A 13820-nucleotide genomic window follows, 5' to 3' on the forward strand; every position below is an offset into this window, starting at 1 on the left:
AGGGAAGTGTGATGGTGAAAAAGTATTGGCCCCAGCAAAGAACCTTGTGGAACTCTATCATTAACTTTTGTTTGTCTTTATGTAAACAAATGAAATGTTCTCCTCTTGGTCACAGAGAGACGTCCATTGACTGAATCAGTCTGCTTTTTGCTTTAGGTTCCTGAAAATCTGAGTCTGTGATTGACAAAATAATAAAGTGTGAATAAAAGAAGTGAAGTTTTATTAATGTGAACGTTAAACCAGTGGGATGTAACCAGTTAATAACTCTCCTTCAGTGGACCTTATATACTCCAATAACCACACAGATAGATCAGCTGTTTGTTGTGACATTAGTTTTATTGCTGTTAGTTTACTGGGTGGTGAATGAGCACAGTGATCACAGCAGCTGGCAGCATGGAGACCCTCGCAGGGGTCAAAGGTCGATGAAACACAGGTGACACCGACAGGGCTCAAAGTTAACTCTTTAACATTGACTCTGCAAAATTTTTGGCTGGTGACTCGTTAACATGAAGCCCCCGAGTTACGTTATTATCATTAGCACGACTACTAGTTACTTCGTTAAGCTACTTAATCAAGAGTCTGCTCTACAGTTATGTATGGAGGACTGTGGTTTACACAAATCACAAAGACACAGTTACAACACTGAGGGCACCATGTAGCTGTGTCTGAGCTGGGACAGAGGCAGGACCTGCTGGCTGAAGTCTTTCCTGTCTGTTGCGTGTACACGTTCACTCAGAATCTGTTACAGTGAATGGGTTCAGTTAATGAGATGATGTTTAGCTACGGTACTTTTGCCTGACTGTGATTGGATGGTTGTTTGGTTTTGTACTTTGCCTTCAGTGGAAGCTACTGTGACAGTCATTTCACTCACTTGACTTCCAATTTTAGCTTGATCTTGTGTACACGTCAGTGTTTTTATTGAACCCTTAATTGATTTCAGCAGGTTTTAATTGTCAGGGGTCTCTGTCTCTGTTTCCAACCCAAACTTGATGACATTTCCCAGGGGAGGAGAGCGCCTCCTGCTGGTTCCACTGCTGCAAAAATCCCACCTGAGGTTAGCTTCCCAAAAAAATATTTCACACAGTGATATTTTTGGTTGTTTTTCCACAGCACCAGTTATTTGCTTTTCCCAGAAAACCTTCCTGTTCCGTCAAGAAACGAAACCTTAATGCATCATCTCGTTTCTTTGCGTGTTCCCTTTTAGGCTTCCGTAGTTCTGGTTTATTTGGATGTTAAATATTTTGGCAACTTATCGGCTGTAAAATAACCGCTAAACATTCTGCTAACATCTCTGCTGTGAGTGTTATCTACTTTATATGGGTCTGAGAACAGCAGGAGGATTCTGGGAAATAAACGCTCTCCACTGAAGGAAACCAGCTGAGCGAAGTATCATTTATCAAAAACCTGAAGTGAACAATCGGACAGTCAGAGCAACATGGACAAGTTCAGGGATAAAATTTAAATGTAAAAAAAGCATCCGTTCTGTTCTCTTTCATAAGATTTTAAAAGTTTTAACTTTATTGAATTAAAATATAAAACTTAAAAACTGAACATAAGAGCCTTTTCTGCTCTGCTAGTTGTTCCATCACCAAGTTTCAGGTGTGATTTCTGTCGTCCTTAATGCTACGTTTCTGATTTAATTTTTACAACTGCAAATTAGCATTAAAAATTTCGGCACAAAAAAAGATCTCAAAAAATTTAACTATTGATACATTCTGGATGTGCATTTCAAAATGCTGCATAAAAGTAATTTGCTAAAGATTTTCACATTCTGAGTACAACACATCGATGTTTGACTTATTTTTACTTTATTTTAGTTCTTACTCTTTAAAAATCAGTTTTTGTTTGTTTTTTATTTTTAAATACTTGTCTGAAAATGAAAATAACAGGCAGGCATTAAAAAGTTTGATATGTAAAAGGTCAGTTACATCAGTTACTGTTTATTTAAAAAAAATAGTAAAGTGTGGCTTCAGTCCAGATGAGACCAGAACATTTCTCACTGTGAGAATCCAGATTGGGTCATTTTTGTTGTCTGAATGTCTGATTGTTCGTCCAGAAACACGCAGGCTGAAGCACAACCGTTTGCATAGCATGTTCAGTTCACACCATCACCTGTGACATCACTCACTTCAGCCTGAGTGAGGAAAACTAAAAAGAGCCACCTCCCTGCACCTGTGCAGGTGTGTTTTACAGCATCCAGCCTGGCCGTTTCCAGTCACAGTTTTGGATTAATGACTCTGTCACAACATGTGTTTTGGCAGAAGAGCACACAAACTGACATGAAACAACATTGATTTTGTAACATACATGTTCATTTTCTTAAATGGCTGTAGATTCTTTTTGTTTTTTCACACTCTGACCCACCCAGGCTCCAGTCCGGAAACAAGACGAGAACACTACAATACAACTTTTAAAAAAATCAAACATTGAACATTAAACTGTGAGTTTGATTGGTTATTGCTGCAAGCTTAGTTTTACTAATGAAATAGTTATCAGTGACATTAGTTACTGATAACTTAGTGAGTCATCTGTACATTTTAAAAATTAGAAACTTTTTGTCTTTGATCCATTCTTGAATTAGTTGTGTACAATAACTGAAAGAAGGGTTTGTATTGAAGTATTTTTGAGCTGATGACTTTTGTTTTGGCTCCTAGAAGACGTCCCAGCACACTGCAGCAGAACGCTGCACAAAAGGCATCCTCGCTTTAGATTCTCATTTAAATATGAAAAGTTTGATCGACAGATGAATCCTAAACATTCTGGGAACTGGCTCATCTGAGCTCTGCACTCTTTCCCTTAAACCCCATTTAAGGTGGTTTTCTCTTTGAGAATTGTAAGAGAGTCTTTTGTGTATTTGGGTAGTAACTGTAAAAGTTCCAACCACAACAAGCTCCTCATGAGCAGGATTCCTCTTCTTTCTCCAATTTAAAACCCTTCTTTATTTTTCTCTTATACATTATTTTTTGTTCCCTTATTTTTGATTTGTTCACGTTTTTCTCAGCGAGAAGCACAATTATTTTCAGGTCACTGACTCTGAAGAAAACGGGAAGATTCTCAGGCTAACTATGGGCTTTTTCTTAAAACATCAAACTTTTAATATAGATTTACATCAGAGGTATTGATATAATTGAATAGTAGAAGTCATACCAAATCCAAAGAATTGTGTTTTTGAAGCATTTTTTTTATGCAGATGATGTTTGACTTTACAGCCCAAATACTGTTTTTAAGTCCCTTTGGTTGGTCTTCATAATTAGGTTTCCATTTGGTCTGAAAATGACTGAGTTTGTCTTGTTTGTGTCCATTATGCTATGTTGACTTCTTACTTTGCATAAACCAAACATGATAGAGGGCGACTGTTATCATTGTTGTAAAGGATGCAGGTTTTTGAACTCAACCATTTCATCCGACTCGTTTATTTGACTGGATTAAAAACCTCCATCCGTTCTGACTGAACAGGGCTTTAAGCCAGAGATTAAATACAGAAACCAGATTTGTGTCTGTTTTGCTGATTCTGCTAATGCTGTTCTTCACGTTCTTGGGTATCTGGCTGTAATTAAGGTCTTAAACTAACCGGTGGAGTATCTTAGTGTTTGTTTTGTTTATCTTTTCAGCTGCACGCATGTTGGCATTGTCACTCCAGGCCTGACCACCTCACTATACTGAGACAGTGAGTGGCAGGAGCTTCCTAATTACTTCAAATGGCAGTTACAGCAATTATCAGCAAATTTACTTTAAAGGATTGTTTGTCATACTTTTCTATCAAACTCAAGTAATGACGTGAGAGCCGTGGGGGGGTCGTTGGGAGAACACTGATATTGATTTAAAACCCAAAGAATAAAAATCATCTAAAGCTAAAACTCTTCAAACACTTGAGCACTTTGAACATTAGAAGTCAGTAAAAGAGAGAACCCAACAATTCCCTTTTGAAGTTTGCTCAGATCCACACGAAACCTCGACAGTCTTCATATCACTGCATCGCAGCAAGCCCGCCGGAATAATAGCCCCGCCCTACGCTGGTTGTTCACGTTAGCTAGTCATACACCTGGTCAAAGGCCTCGCAGTATCAGTGTGTATCAGCAACATTAAATTTAAAAAAAAATTCAACATAAAAATCCCCAGTTTAAGTTGTTTTAAAGCATGACTTTTTGTTTTCATTGGTGTCGGAGAACTGTAAAGGTTCCCACAATCCCCTCCTGCTACCAGCCGGTACTGCTGACAAAACTTTGCATAAAAAGCCAAAAGAAATTTGCTTTGAAAGTCTGAATGAGGAGTGAGGTAGCCTGAAGCTCGAGGTACCGCTTTGCTTGTGCTTGCCAGCTAAACGTGAACAATCAGCCAGAAATCATCATCATCATCGCAATTATATACTGCATCAAATATAGATAACACACAAAGATATTCAATATATATATATTTGTCATATTGTATGTATCAGCAAAATAAAAGCCTCCATAAAATAAATCTGATTCATCTTACAATATGTAAAACAAAACGCGATTTCTAACACGATTCTTTTTTTTAAAGTGCTAGCAACATTATTTCTTTATTTTTTTTATTTATTTTTTTTACAGTAATGTGCAAATGTAGGTAATTTTCGCATATTTGACATTCTAATTGTTATAGTTCCCCATGATGGGTGGATGGTGAGGGGTTACTAGGAGACAGAGTTATAGACACGCCCCCGCAGACTGCTGATTGGTTTGATATAAACCAGAGCCATACACAGGACGTCCTGTAGGGCTCTGGGTTTGGCTAGTCAACCGTTCAGGCTCTAGAGTTAAGACAACAATGTAAGGCAATGCTTGGCACCACACTGAGTCCTCCGGCTCTCATCTCTCCACCAGCTGACCGGACGGCAGGTGAACACGGACTCGGTTTTAAAGTCAAATCAGGTCTTTTTCTGGTCTCCAGACTAAAGGTGCATTTTGGGTCCACTAAGCAAATCAGTGGAAGTCCTGTTGATAGTTTTTGTAGCTAATTTTGAGGTTCATATTTCACTTCAGCAATTTTTCTTAAATTTAAACACTGTTTGAAGTGTGTCAGTACTTTAGTGTCTGCTCATCTGTGTGGGGCTTTTTTGTGCAGACGATTTGCACAGGGTTCACACATTTCCAACGTTATAAAATCATTAACACTAGAAATTAGCCCCGTGCTATTTTTCAGTTAAAGAAAAAAAAAAAAGGTGTAGCACCCAGCTAAATCATATTTATCAGTTTAAGCAATACAAATGACCCCTTACTGTCATTTTCTGCTGTTAATTTTACACAAATAATATTTAATTGTGTACAGTTACATAAATTTGTCTACGACTGACAGTGTGTGAGTGATTTCTTGTTTTAGTTTATTTTGCAGTCTAACTTCATGAATGTGAGTTAGTGTTACTCAGTCGATGCATTGTGTAAGGAAGAGCACCGATGTACTTATATTACCATTTTATTGATGCTAGTTTTCTTATTTCAATTCAGAAAGTATTTTATTCAAACCAATCTCACATCGATATTTCTTTTTCTTGAGGAATCTTAGAAACCTGTTAAATGTTTTGTGATAGATTCTAATATTGGACCTCTTGGTGGTTTTACGTACAGAGCAGTCACTAGAGTGTGAATGTCTAATTTCCATTACTGTGCGGAGACGAGGTTAACCACATACAGAGGCAGCGTTGCTTTTTGTGAGGAGCTACACCCAAAGGGAGGCCCTTAAAACAAATGGCTAGAATGATATGAACTCTGATCACACAGGAAAAGTTTAGGCGTATGAAACTGAGAATGTGAGATGGAAGGTGCCACCATCAGTGGTTCAGTAGGAAGAAGTGAGGTTTGGATGGAGGACTGCAGCATCGATGAGACAGAGACGAGGCAGAGAGAAGAGCTAACAGGTTGATTTTGGCAGCCTGGAGTCCTGGTCTAGGATCAGCCCTGCAGGGCGGGCAGCGCCCCATTTGGCACTTCAGTCGACCTGGGGGACACTGAACGAAGCCCGACCTCTGACCTGATTCGCACACAGGCCTGAACCTCCTCACAGGGAGGTCAGACACATGACAGGGAAGGGTTAAAGGTCAGATCCAGTGAGATTTCAGTCTAGTTTCAAATCAGTTTCAACAGCTGACGGCATCTGTGTGTTTGTATCTGGTTGGGGTTAAAAGCTCTGAGGAGATTTTACTGATCTTATTAATTGTTTTTGATTGGATTCAATTTAAAGTCCTTGTTATAACTCTGACTGAAGTCTCTCTGGACATTTCCCTCTGAGATCAGATCTGTTGTTGCAGATCAGAGGTCAGCGGTCAGAGAAGCACGACACTGCTCAGGAGCCAGGACTGTTCTGGGATCAGTAGTAAAAAGCTGGTGATTTGTAGTATTTAGCTTCAGCAGAGCTGCACCGATATATTGAAACGTTCAAAAGGAATCAGGGCATCAGTTTGAGTTTTAGGATTTGGGCCTCAACAATCAAAGTGCTCAAAGGGTGTCTGAGGGTGTTTTCAGGACTCCGAGCACAGTCTGGCTTCCTGGACCGCTGGTTTGCTTGATAACAGGAGGTTGAACTTTTTACTCTCCAGTCCCGGAGATCGTTCAACCCGATAGTTCTGGTTCTCGGTTGATCTTTTCTTCCATTTTTATGTTTGATGACGGGACTGCGTCTCAGACTATTTCCTGTCATTTATTAAATCCTGTTGCAAAGCAAATGACCTCTGTTAATTTTCTGGGGGTCAGTCAGTCTGTCTGTCTACAACTCTGTCTGTGTGAATAAACCGCCATTTTTTTAAAATAAAAATCAGTGAGCACAAGTCCCTTTAACATTTAATGAGATGATTGTATGTAATGGCAGTTTATTAGTTAACGTTTCATCCCACCCACCCAGAGAGAAGAGCATTGATACTACCGATCATCGGTGATGGAGGAAAACTGACCTCTGACTTCGACCTCGACAGCAGACACTCTTTTGTTTTGTATTTTTAGAGAACACAAAATGATTCTGCCTTTAGTGAAAACTTTAGATTACCCTTATTTAGCATTTTATCCACATTCATGCAGAGTATTTCTTTTTCCCAGTTGTTCGTGGTTGTTGGAATTATGAAGCTTTCTGAAGGAGCTGTGTCACTCCTCTTCTGTTTTGTTCTTTTCTAGGTATTAAAAAAAAATCTTTAGCGTTGGTTATTTTGGTGACATGAAGAGACCAACTGATCAATAGGTCCAAGGAGACCCATCAATCAATTAATCGAAGGGCAAAGGCAATCAATCAGTCCACAAATCTAATCAATCACTTCGAGTCCTTTCTGAGGCCTCTGTATGGGTTGGAGGTAAAGCTGAAGGTCGAGTGTGGTGCTGTCGGTTGTCTGGTCGGAGGTGGATGGATGGACGGGGATGGAGTCCTGCCTACATGACACTCTCGAAGATGATGACTTTGTTGTCATCGATGCCAGGCGACATGGAGCTCAAGGACTTGATATCCGGGGCCATGTACTCCAAGTGATGGGCTCCCCACACCGGAGTGGTCAGGTGGGCCCAACGCTGCAAGACATCAACAAACACGTGGTCACACAGATTGCAAGTCATGTGATCTGGAGGAATCGCTTGGTTTGATTAAAGCTTTTCCTGTTTAGAAGTTAGACATGCTGACCTGGACTGTGCAAACTAAATTATCTCCATTTCAAAGCAAATACTTTTTGTGTCTCTAGACGTATACCCAACAAAATTTCCTTAGTGAGGCCTCGGTCACAAAAATATGTCTTGCTATCCTCCAACTGGTTGTAAGAGGTTGCAGTCTGTCACTAGGTCTCAAAGACAATACTGTTCCTAAAACATCCTTGTGATTGCTTTGATCACTAGCTGATGGCCATGGTCACCTAAAATTAGCATGGAAGATGACAACTTATCTGTCAAGGAGAACTAGTGGCAGCCAGCACCTCAGGGGAGCAACCGGTAGTTTGGTGATTTTCTCCAACCAATCCACCACCTAACCTTCTATGTGCCCCTCTGTTACACTCATAAGTCAAGTTAACCCATTTCAGCAGAGGTGTAGGTGCTAGCTAGAAAGCTCGATGTTTCCAGACTTTCTACAACAGCACCAGTCCAACTGTACTCGCTCTCCCCTCTCCATCGAACTTAACCTGTCACTTCCAGATCCTTGAGCTTATCATGATGCATGATGCATGTTTATTGACTTATTTGTATTTAATACAGCTGCGTTAAAGTTAATTGTTCTGCAAAACTGTAGCAGGTGATTAACTGTAAAATAAAAATTCTTAGCCAAAGTTGGTTCAACAAGCTTAGAAACCAGAACGTTCAGAGAAGAAAAGTTTAATTAATTCATCTGTAATGTTGCATGTGTTTTATTATTCATTTAAGGTATATTTCCCAGAATTTGAAGGGTAACATGTGTCACCACGTGTGCTTATATTACAACAACGACTCTATATAAAGTTGGGCAGCGTGATGTGATATCTTAGAAATGACCTCTGCTGTCACTCAATAGGAGTGTTTGCATTAGTTTAAGTCACATGTTCTGCTCTTCATACCGAGCTACGAGCGCTGGGACATACATTACAGTTACATAAAACCTTATTTTAAACCAAATTTCAGGTAGACTGAGGTTTGCCTTTTACATTTTTACCTTATAAAATCTAAATGTAAAACTTTTTGTGGTCTCGGCTAATTTTGTTATCTGGATAGTAACTACATCAGTTTTAGGTCAATTTAAAGTCTGCATGTGAGGTAAGTCTGTACCTATGCTTTTTAAATACATTCATAACCCTTTGTTTCAGCGTGCACGTCCAGGGTGAGCTGGCGCTTACCTCTTTGAAGGTTCCCTTGGCTCTAAAGAGTTTGTAGAGAAGGCTGACAGGAATGCACAGCATGGAGGACAGAGCCAGACACCAGCCGATCACCTCGCCCCACCATGGGTACACGTACACATTGTTGTAGGTCAGGGGCTTATAGTTCACCAGGTGGAACAGAAAGATACCCTACGGGAAGAAAGGGGAGATTAAAGAGGAAGATTGGCACATATTTGGCATCATTTACATGATTTGTGGTGTTGATACTGTGAGATTTCATTATGTTGTCACAGCAGAACTGATGAATAATGTTGGTCTATGCCTGTTAGTTTTAATATGATTCTGCTGTATGCTCAAGAGACAGCAAAAGGTAAATATAAGTGTATAATCAATATAAATCTTTTCTGAATTTGTTCCTCTACAATAATCAAAAATGTACGTATGCGCTCAGCTCTTAATAAACTGGTATTAGTGCCTGATAGCCTGGAGGAAAACTGGTGTGTGTGGTTGTGGGTTTCTATTTCTGGATGGGATAGTGTTGTTCAGTCTTACTATGCAGACACATGGAGTTATAAAAGACCAGCACCACTTCATCCAGGGGAAAGGCCGGTAGCCGATCATACGAGCCACATCATCCATGAAGCGGTCAGCACCTGCAGTTCATTAATCAGCAAGTCAAAGACAGGAAGATGCTGAGGATTCTTCCCCACTCACGTCATAAAACACTAGAAATTCTCCATGATTGTATTCACACTATGACAAAGCTTAATAGTCTTTTGTTGCCATATTATTCTGTGATATTGTATTTTATATTAGCTTGTGACAAAAAACACGTTGACCCGTGACCTCTAATATCACATCATCTGAGATGATTTTCAGACCTATTTTGAGATGGGTTACCTCACTGACAAACTTCACAAAGGCTCTATTTACAATCACGTTGCTATGAAGCACTACACTGTGTGTTTGTGTTTATTACATACCGTAGACCCAGGCAACTACTATGCATTCCCAGAATGCTTGCCACAACAGAGTCATCCCACTGGCCGAATAGTAGTCAAACAATTGGAAGACGTACATCCCTCCCTGCAGAGACAGAGGAACAGACGGCTCAGTGAACAGTGTCGATTTAGTAAACCAGTTCATCAGCTGAAGTGTTTCTTGTTCTCTCATAAGCTCCTTCACACGTTATGCGTTTTCATTTTTGTTACTACGAGCTAGTAAGAAAAGACAGTTTATTTAAAAATGGTATAAATCATCAAAAATTTAAATTTTTGAGGGAAAAGTCTTTGTTCATCCAACCTGTGTCACCATGGAGAGGTCAATAATGAAGCAGAGTAAACAGCATATCGCCACAGCAATCTCCCTTTTGTAGCGATGATAATGCTTTCCAGGAAACAGATCCAGAATCCCGGTAACAAAACCCTCCACCCCGACAAACTGCAGGGACAGACATGGAGAAAGACATACAGTGTCTTCAGTGTCTCTTTGCTGAACAGAAGTGGAGGAATAAAGCTGAATACAAGTAAAATATTGAAAACCAGTTAAAATTTCTCTCCAATCATTTGCTTCTGTGGTGTCCCCCAAGGCTCTGCATTAGGACCACTGATCTATTAAACATTTACCAAAATCCTGCGGGAAATATCATAAATTCAGTTTATAACCACATGACACCCATATTTATAGATATTTATATTTCCATGTTACTCCTGCAAACTTATTGAGAAAATGCGCAGCTGATTAAAGGTATGATACAGAGTGTGTTGGTCACCTGACTGTCCAGTCCGAGCAGCAGCAGCATGAAGAAGAAGAGCGCCGCCCACAGCGGGGCCACCGGCATCAGACTGACTGCCTTTGGATATGCAATGAAGGCCAGACCTGGACCTGAAACACACACAAACACAGGCATTAGAGACTTCACAGGATTTTAACATGCGGCTCAAGGTTTGGCTCATACAGCATGTTTTTCCAACATGTGCACAGAAGATGTAATGTGTGCAGAATTTAAAGCTGCAGCGCCACCAGCTCATTTTCTGGCTCTACAGTATAAATATTAAAAGAAAAGAGTCATAAATATGAAATTGGTTGGCTAAGCGTTTGACCATGATGTCATTGTTAGTATCCACGATCAAGGTTGACTTGACCATATCACGTACTGTATCACATGAAAGGGCGCGGAGAGACCTGTACAACACCCATTTTATTTTTTCAACACAACACTCTGCGATGTCACAATGAAGCAATAACAGGCTGACGTCATCATGCTGTAACAGAAACATCATAAAACATCCAGCTTTGAAAGTAGGTTGTTCTACTTTAAATGCTTGTTTGTCCTGATTATGAAAAAGTCTCATCTGCTCAGCTATGGTCAGCTTCAAATACCACAAAATAAATTTGCTGATATGCAGAAAGATTAAAGGTGCAGGACAAATATTTACAGCAGGACAAATCACGGCGTGTTTCATCAGGCAGCACAGAAATATGCACTGGAGAGCTGTCACATGCGAGGTGAAAGGCCTCGCTTAAATAATCCGACAGTTAATACTGCACACACACACACACACACACACACACACACACACACACACACACACACACACACACACACAGATGCTAATACTTTAAACCAGTATAGACGTGTCAGATTGGATTCAGTAAATTGGATTTACTTTTGTTCTTTTTACAGCAAGATTAAATAAAAAGATTCCTGTCCTCACACACAGACACACACACACACAGACACACACGCGCACACACAGACACACACGCGCACACACACCATTCCTGAGAGGTACACGAAAATATTTTCAGGCAGATGAAATGAGAACATGATGAAGACTTTAGTGACTCATTAATGCACATCTCATTATAGTCACACATGAGAGGAACACAGCGATCCATCTTCTGTTTTGTTTTAGTTTATTTGTTTGTTTTACATTAAAGAATAACTTTATTCGATTGATTGGTTTGAATGTTGTTCTTCTGAATGTTATTTAATCTTTTACTTATAAAGCAGTTTTATTTCTGTATGACCGAGCTCCTTTCTGTTGTACAAGCTTCACCTTATTGAGCCTTTTTATTAAACATTATTATATTACTTTTATTGAGCTATTATAGCTTATTGAAGCTAGTTTCTTACAGGGTGTGTTGACTGATTTGGCATCCCAGTTTTTCTGATAAACAGTGCATGATAATTTGGGATAAAGTGTATATATAATCTTAACTTGTACTTTACCATAAGATGCTTTTAATGCCACACCTTGGATGAGGCTTTGTTGTAGTGTTGTTGGTTTAACCTCTGAGGCTTGAAAATTTATGAATGAGAAATTGAAATACAATAAAACTCATTTTGATTATTACCAGCCCAGATTTTTAAAAATCTCCATAATAATATCGATCACGCTGCTTTCACCTGACCAAAGTCATAAATAAGAGGGTCGATAACAACCATAAATCAGTGAGTCAGCAACGCTGATGTTATTGAACCTTAAATGAACCTAAATATTCTCAACTGCTCATAAATCTGAACAACAGAAATGAAGCGGACTGAAAGATTGAGCACCTCCAAGTCTCAGAGTATGATTGTCAGAAAAGGGTGGAGTTACTGCTCCAAGTGGGAGAGTTGAAATAGGCTGACACCGTGTCTATCAGACGGCTCGGGAACACTTCAGTATCCCTCCAGAAGAGCTGGAGATCTGGGCATCAGATGGATGGACGGAAAAATGATCAGTTTTAGTTTAACAGTGTTACAGCTCAGCCTCTTGAACACATCAACAGCATCAAACTGAAAATCCTCGTCGCTTTGTTCTTGAGTTATTGCAGTTTTCAGAATTCTTGGCCCTTTAACTGTATATTTATCACAACCACGCCTCCACCAGGACTGTTGCTCTTTATCTGGGGGCTGAAGAGGCCAGGTGTAAATAGCCAAAGAACTGTCATGTGACTATTCTCACCTGGCTGTAAACATTAGCTCTGTGGTTACATAAAGTCTTCATTAAGTTTGAATGAAAAGCTTTGATCCGAACAGCCGCTCAGAGCTGCAGCCTTCTGTGGACAAGCTAAATATAACGGTGTGTTTGTGATGCCACGTCACGTGATGCTTAGCTATTAATACACACACTGCTGGCTGGAGTCTGACACGCGCGCACACACACACGCACACACACACACAGGTTCATTCAGGTCTTCATTACAGTGCAGTGAATCCTTCTGTAATCATTATTTTTATAACCACCATTTGAAATCGTCGAGGCTACACAATTATCAGCTGACCTCATGTGACCTGACGCTTTTTCCCCTTCCTGTTTTTCCTAGAATCTGGATTGTGATTGGCTCTTAAAACAAGGATTATCAAAGCTGGAACATGCACCACAGTGGATGCAAGCGCTGCTTCTATATGAATGTATAGCACATCCAAAAGTGTGAGACAGAGAGTAAAGATTTGGATATTTTTTTTGTATTTTAATGCATCGTTACAGTGAAACTCTCTTGGTCTCGTTTCTCCTCCCGAGAAGTGATACAGAGATGCTGCTCATCCTCCGTCTTTACAACTAACAATCTGACTTCCAGCATAACAGTTACCCTCGTTATGCTGGAAAACCAAAGCACAGTGGGGTGGCAGCAGCTCAGGTGGTAGAGCTGGTCACCTACTCACTGGAAGGTTGGTGGTTTGATCCCCGGCTCCTCCAGTCTACGTGCCAAATATCCTTGGGCAAGATACTAACCCCATGTTGCTCTCTGATGCACTCCATCGGAGTGTGAATGTGAGTGAATGTTAGATAGAAGCACTAAAAAAACCTTAGATAAAGTGCTTGTGTGATTGGGTGACTGCAGGAGTTGTATAAAGCGCTTTGAGTGCTCAGTGAGTAGAAAAGCACTATGTAAGAACCAGTCCAGTTACCATCTATATTTAAAGCTCAGTATGATGCATTTTTGTTAAACCAGCCTCAGAGGCTTTGGGGTCGAAATAGGAGAGCACCACCAACGACACCGTTTGTTTAGATGATCTGATTTTTTTATCTCATGTTTCGTGTATAATGTTACTATGTTC

The 13820-nt window shown here is 40.0% G+C and overlaps 1 protein-coding gene across 1 annotated transcript in view; it reads right to left on the minus strand.

Moving 5' to 3' along the window:
• Positions 1 to 317: 317 nt before the first annotated feature.
• The window catches only part of slc6a8 (solute carrier family 6 member 8), a 45386-nt gene continuing 31883 nt past the window's right edge, over positions 318 to 13820 (minus strand). The window contains exons 8-13 of the mRNA XM_026154168.2: positions 10542 to 10654; positions 10073 to 10210; positions 9754 to 9856; positions 9323 to 9423; positions 8789 to 8959; positions 318 to 7505 (exon numbers count right to left, since the gene is read on the minus strand). Of these exons, the coding sequence (XP_026009953.1) occupies positions 7371 to 7505; positions 8789 to 8959; positions 9323 to 9423; positions 9754 to 9856; positions 10073 to 10210; positions 10542 to 10654 (761 nt within the window). The 3' untranslated portion in view covers positions 318 to 7370. The remainder of the gene's footprint in view (positions 7506 to 8788; positions 8960 to 9322; positions 9424 to 9753; positions 9857 to 10072; positions 10211 to 10541; positions 10655 to 13820) is intronic.

Source organism: Astatotilapia calliptera, chromosome 20 (assembly GCF_964374335.1).
Source record: "Astatotilapia calliptera chromosome 20, fAstCal68.1, whole genome shotgun sequence".
Taxonomy (NCBI): Eukaryota; Metazoa; Chordata; class Actinopteri; order Cichliformes; family Cichlidae; genus Astatotilapia; species Astatotilapia calliptera.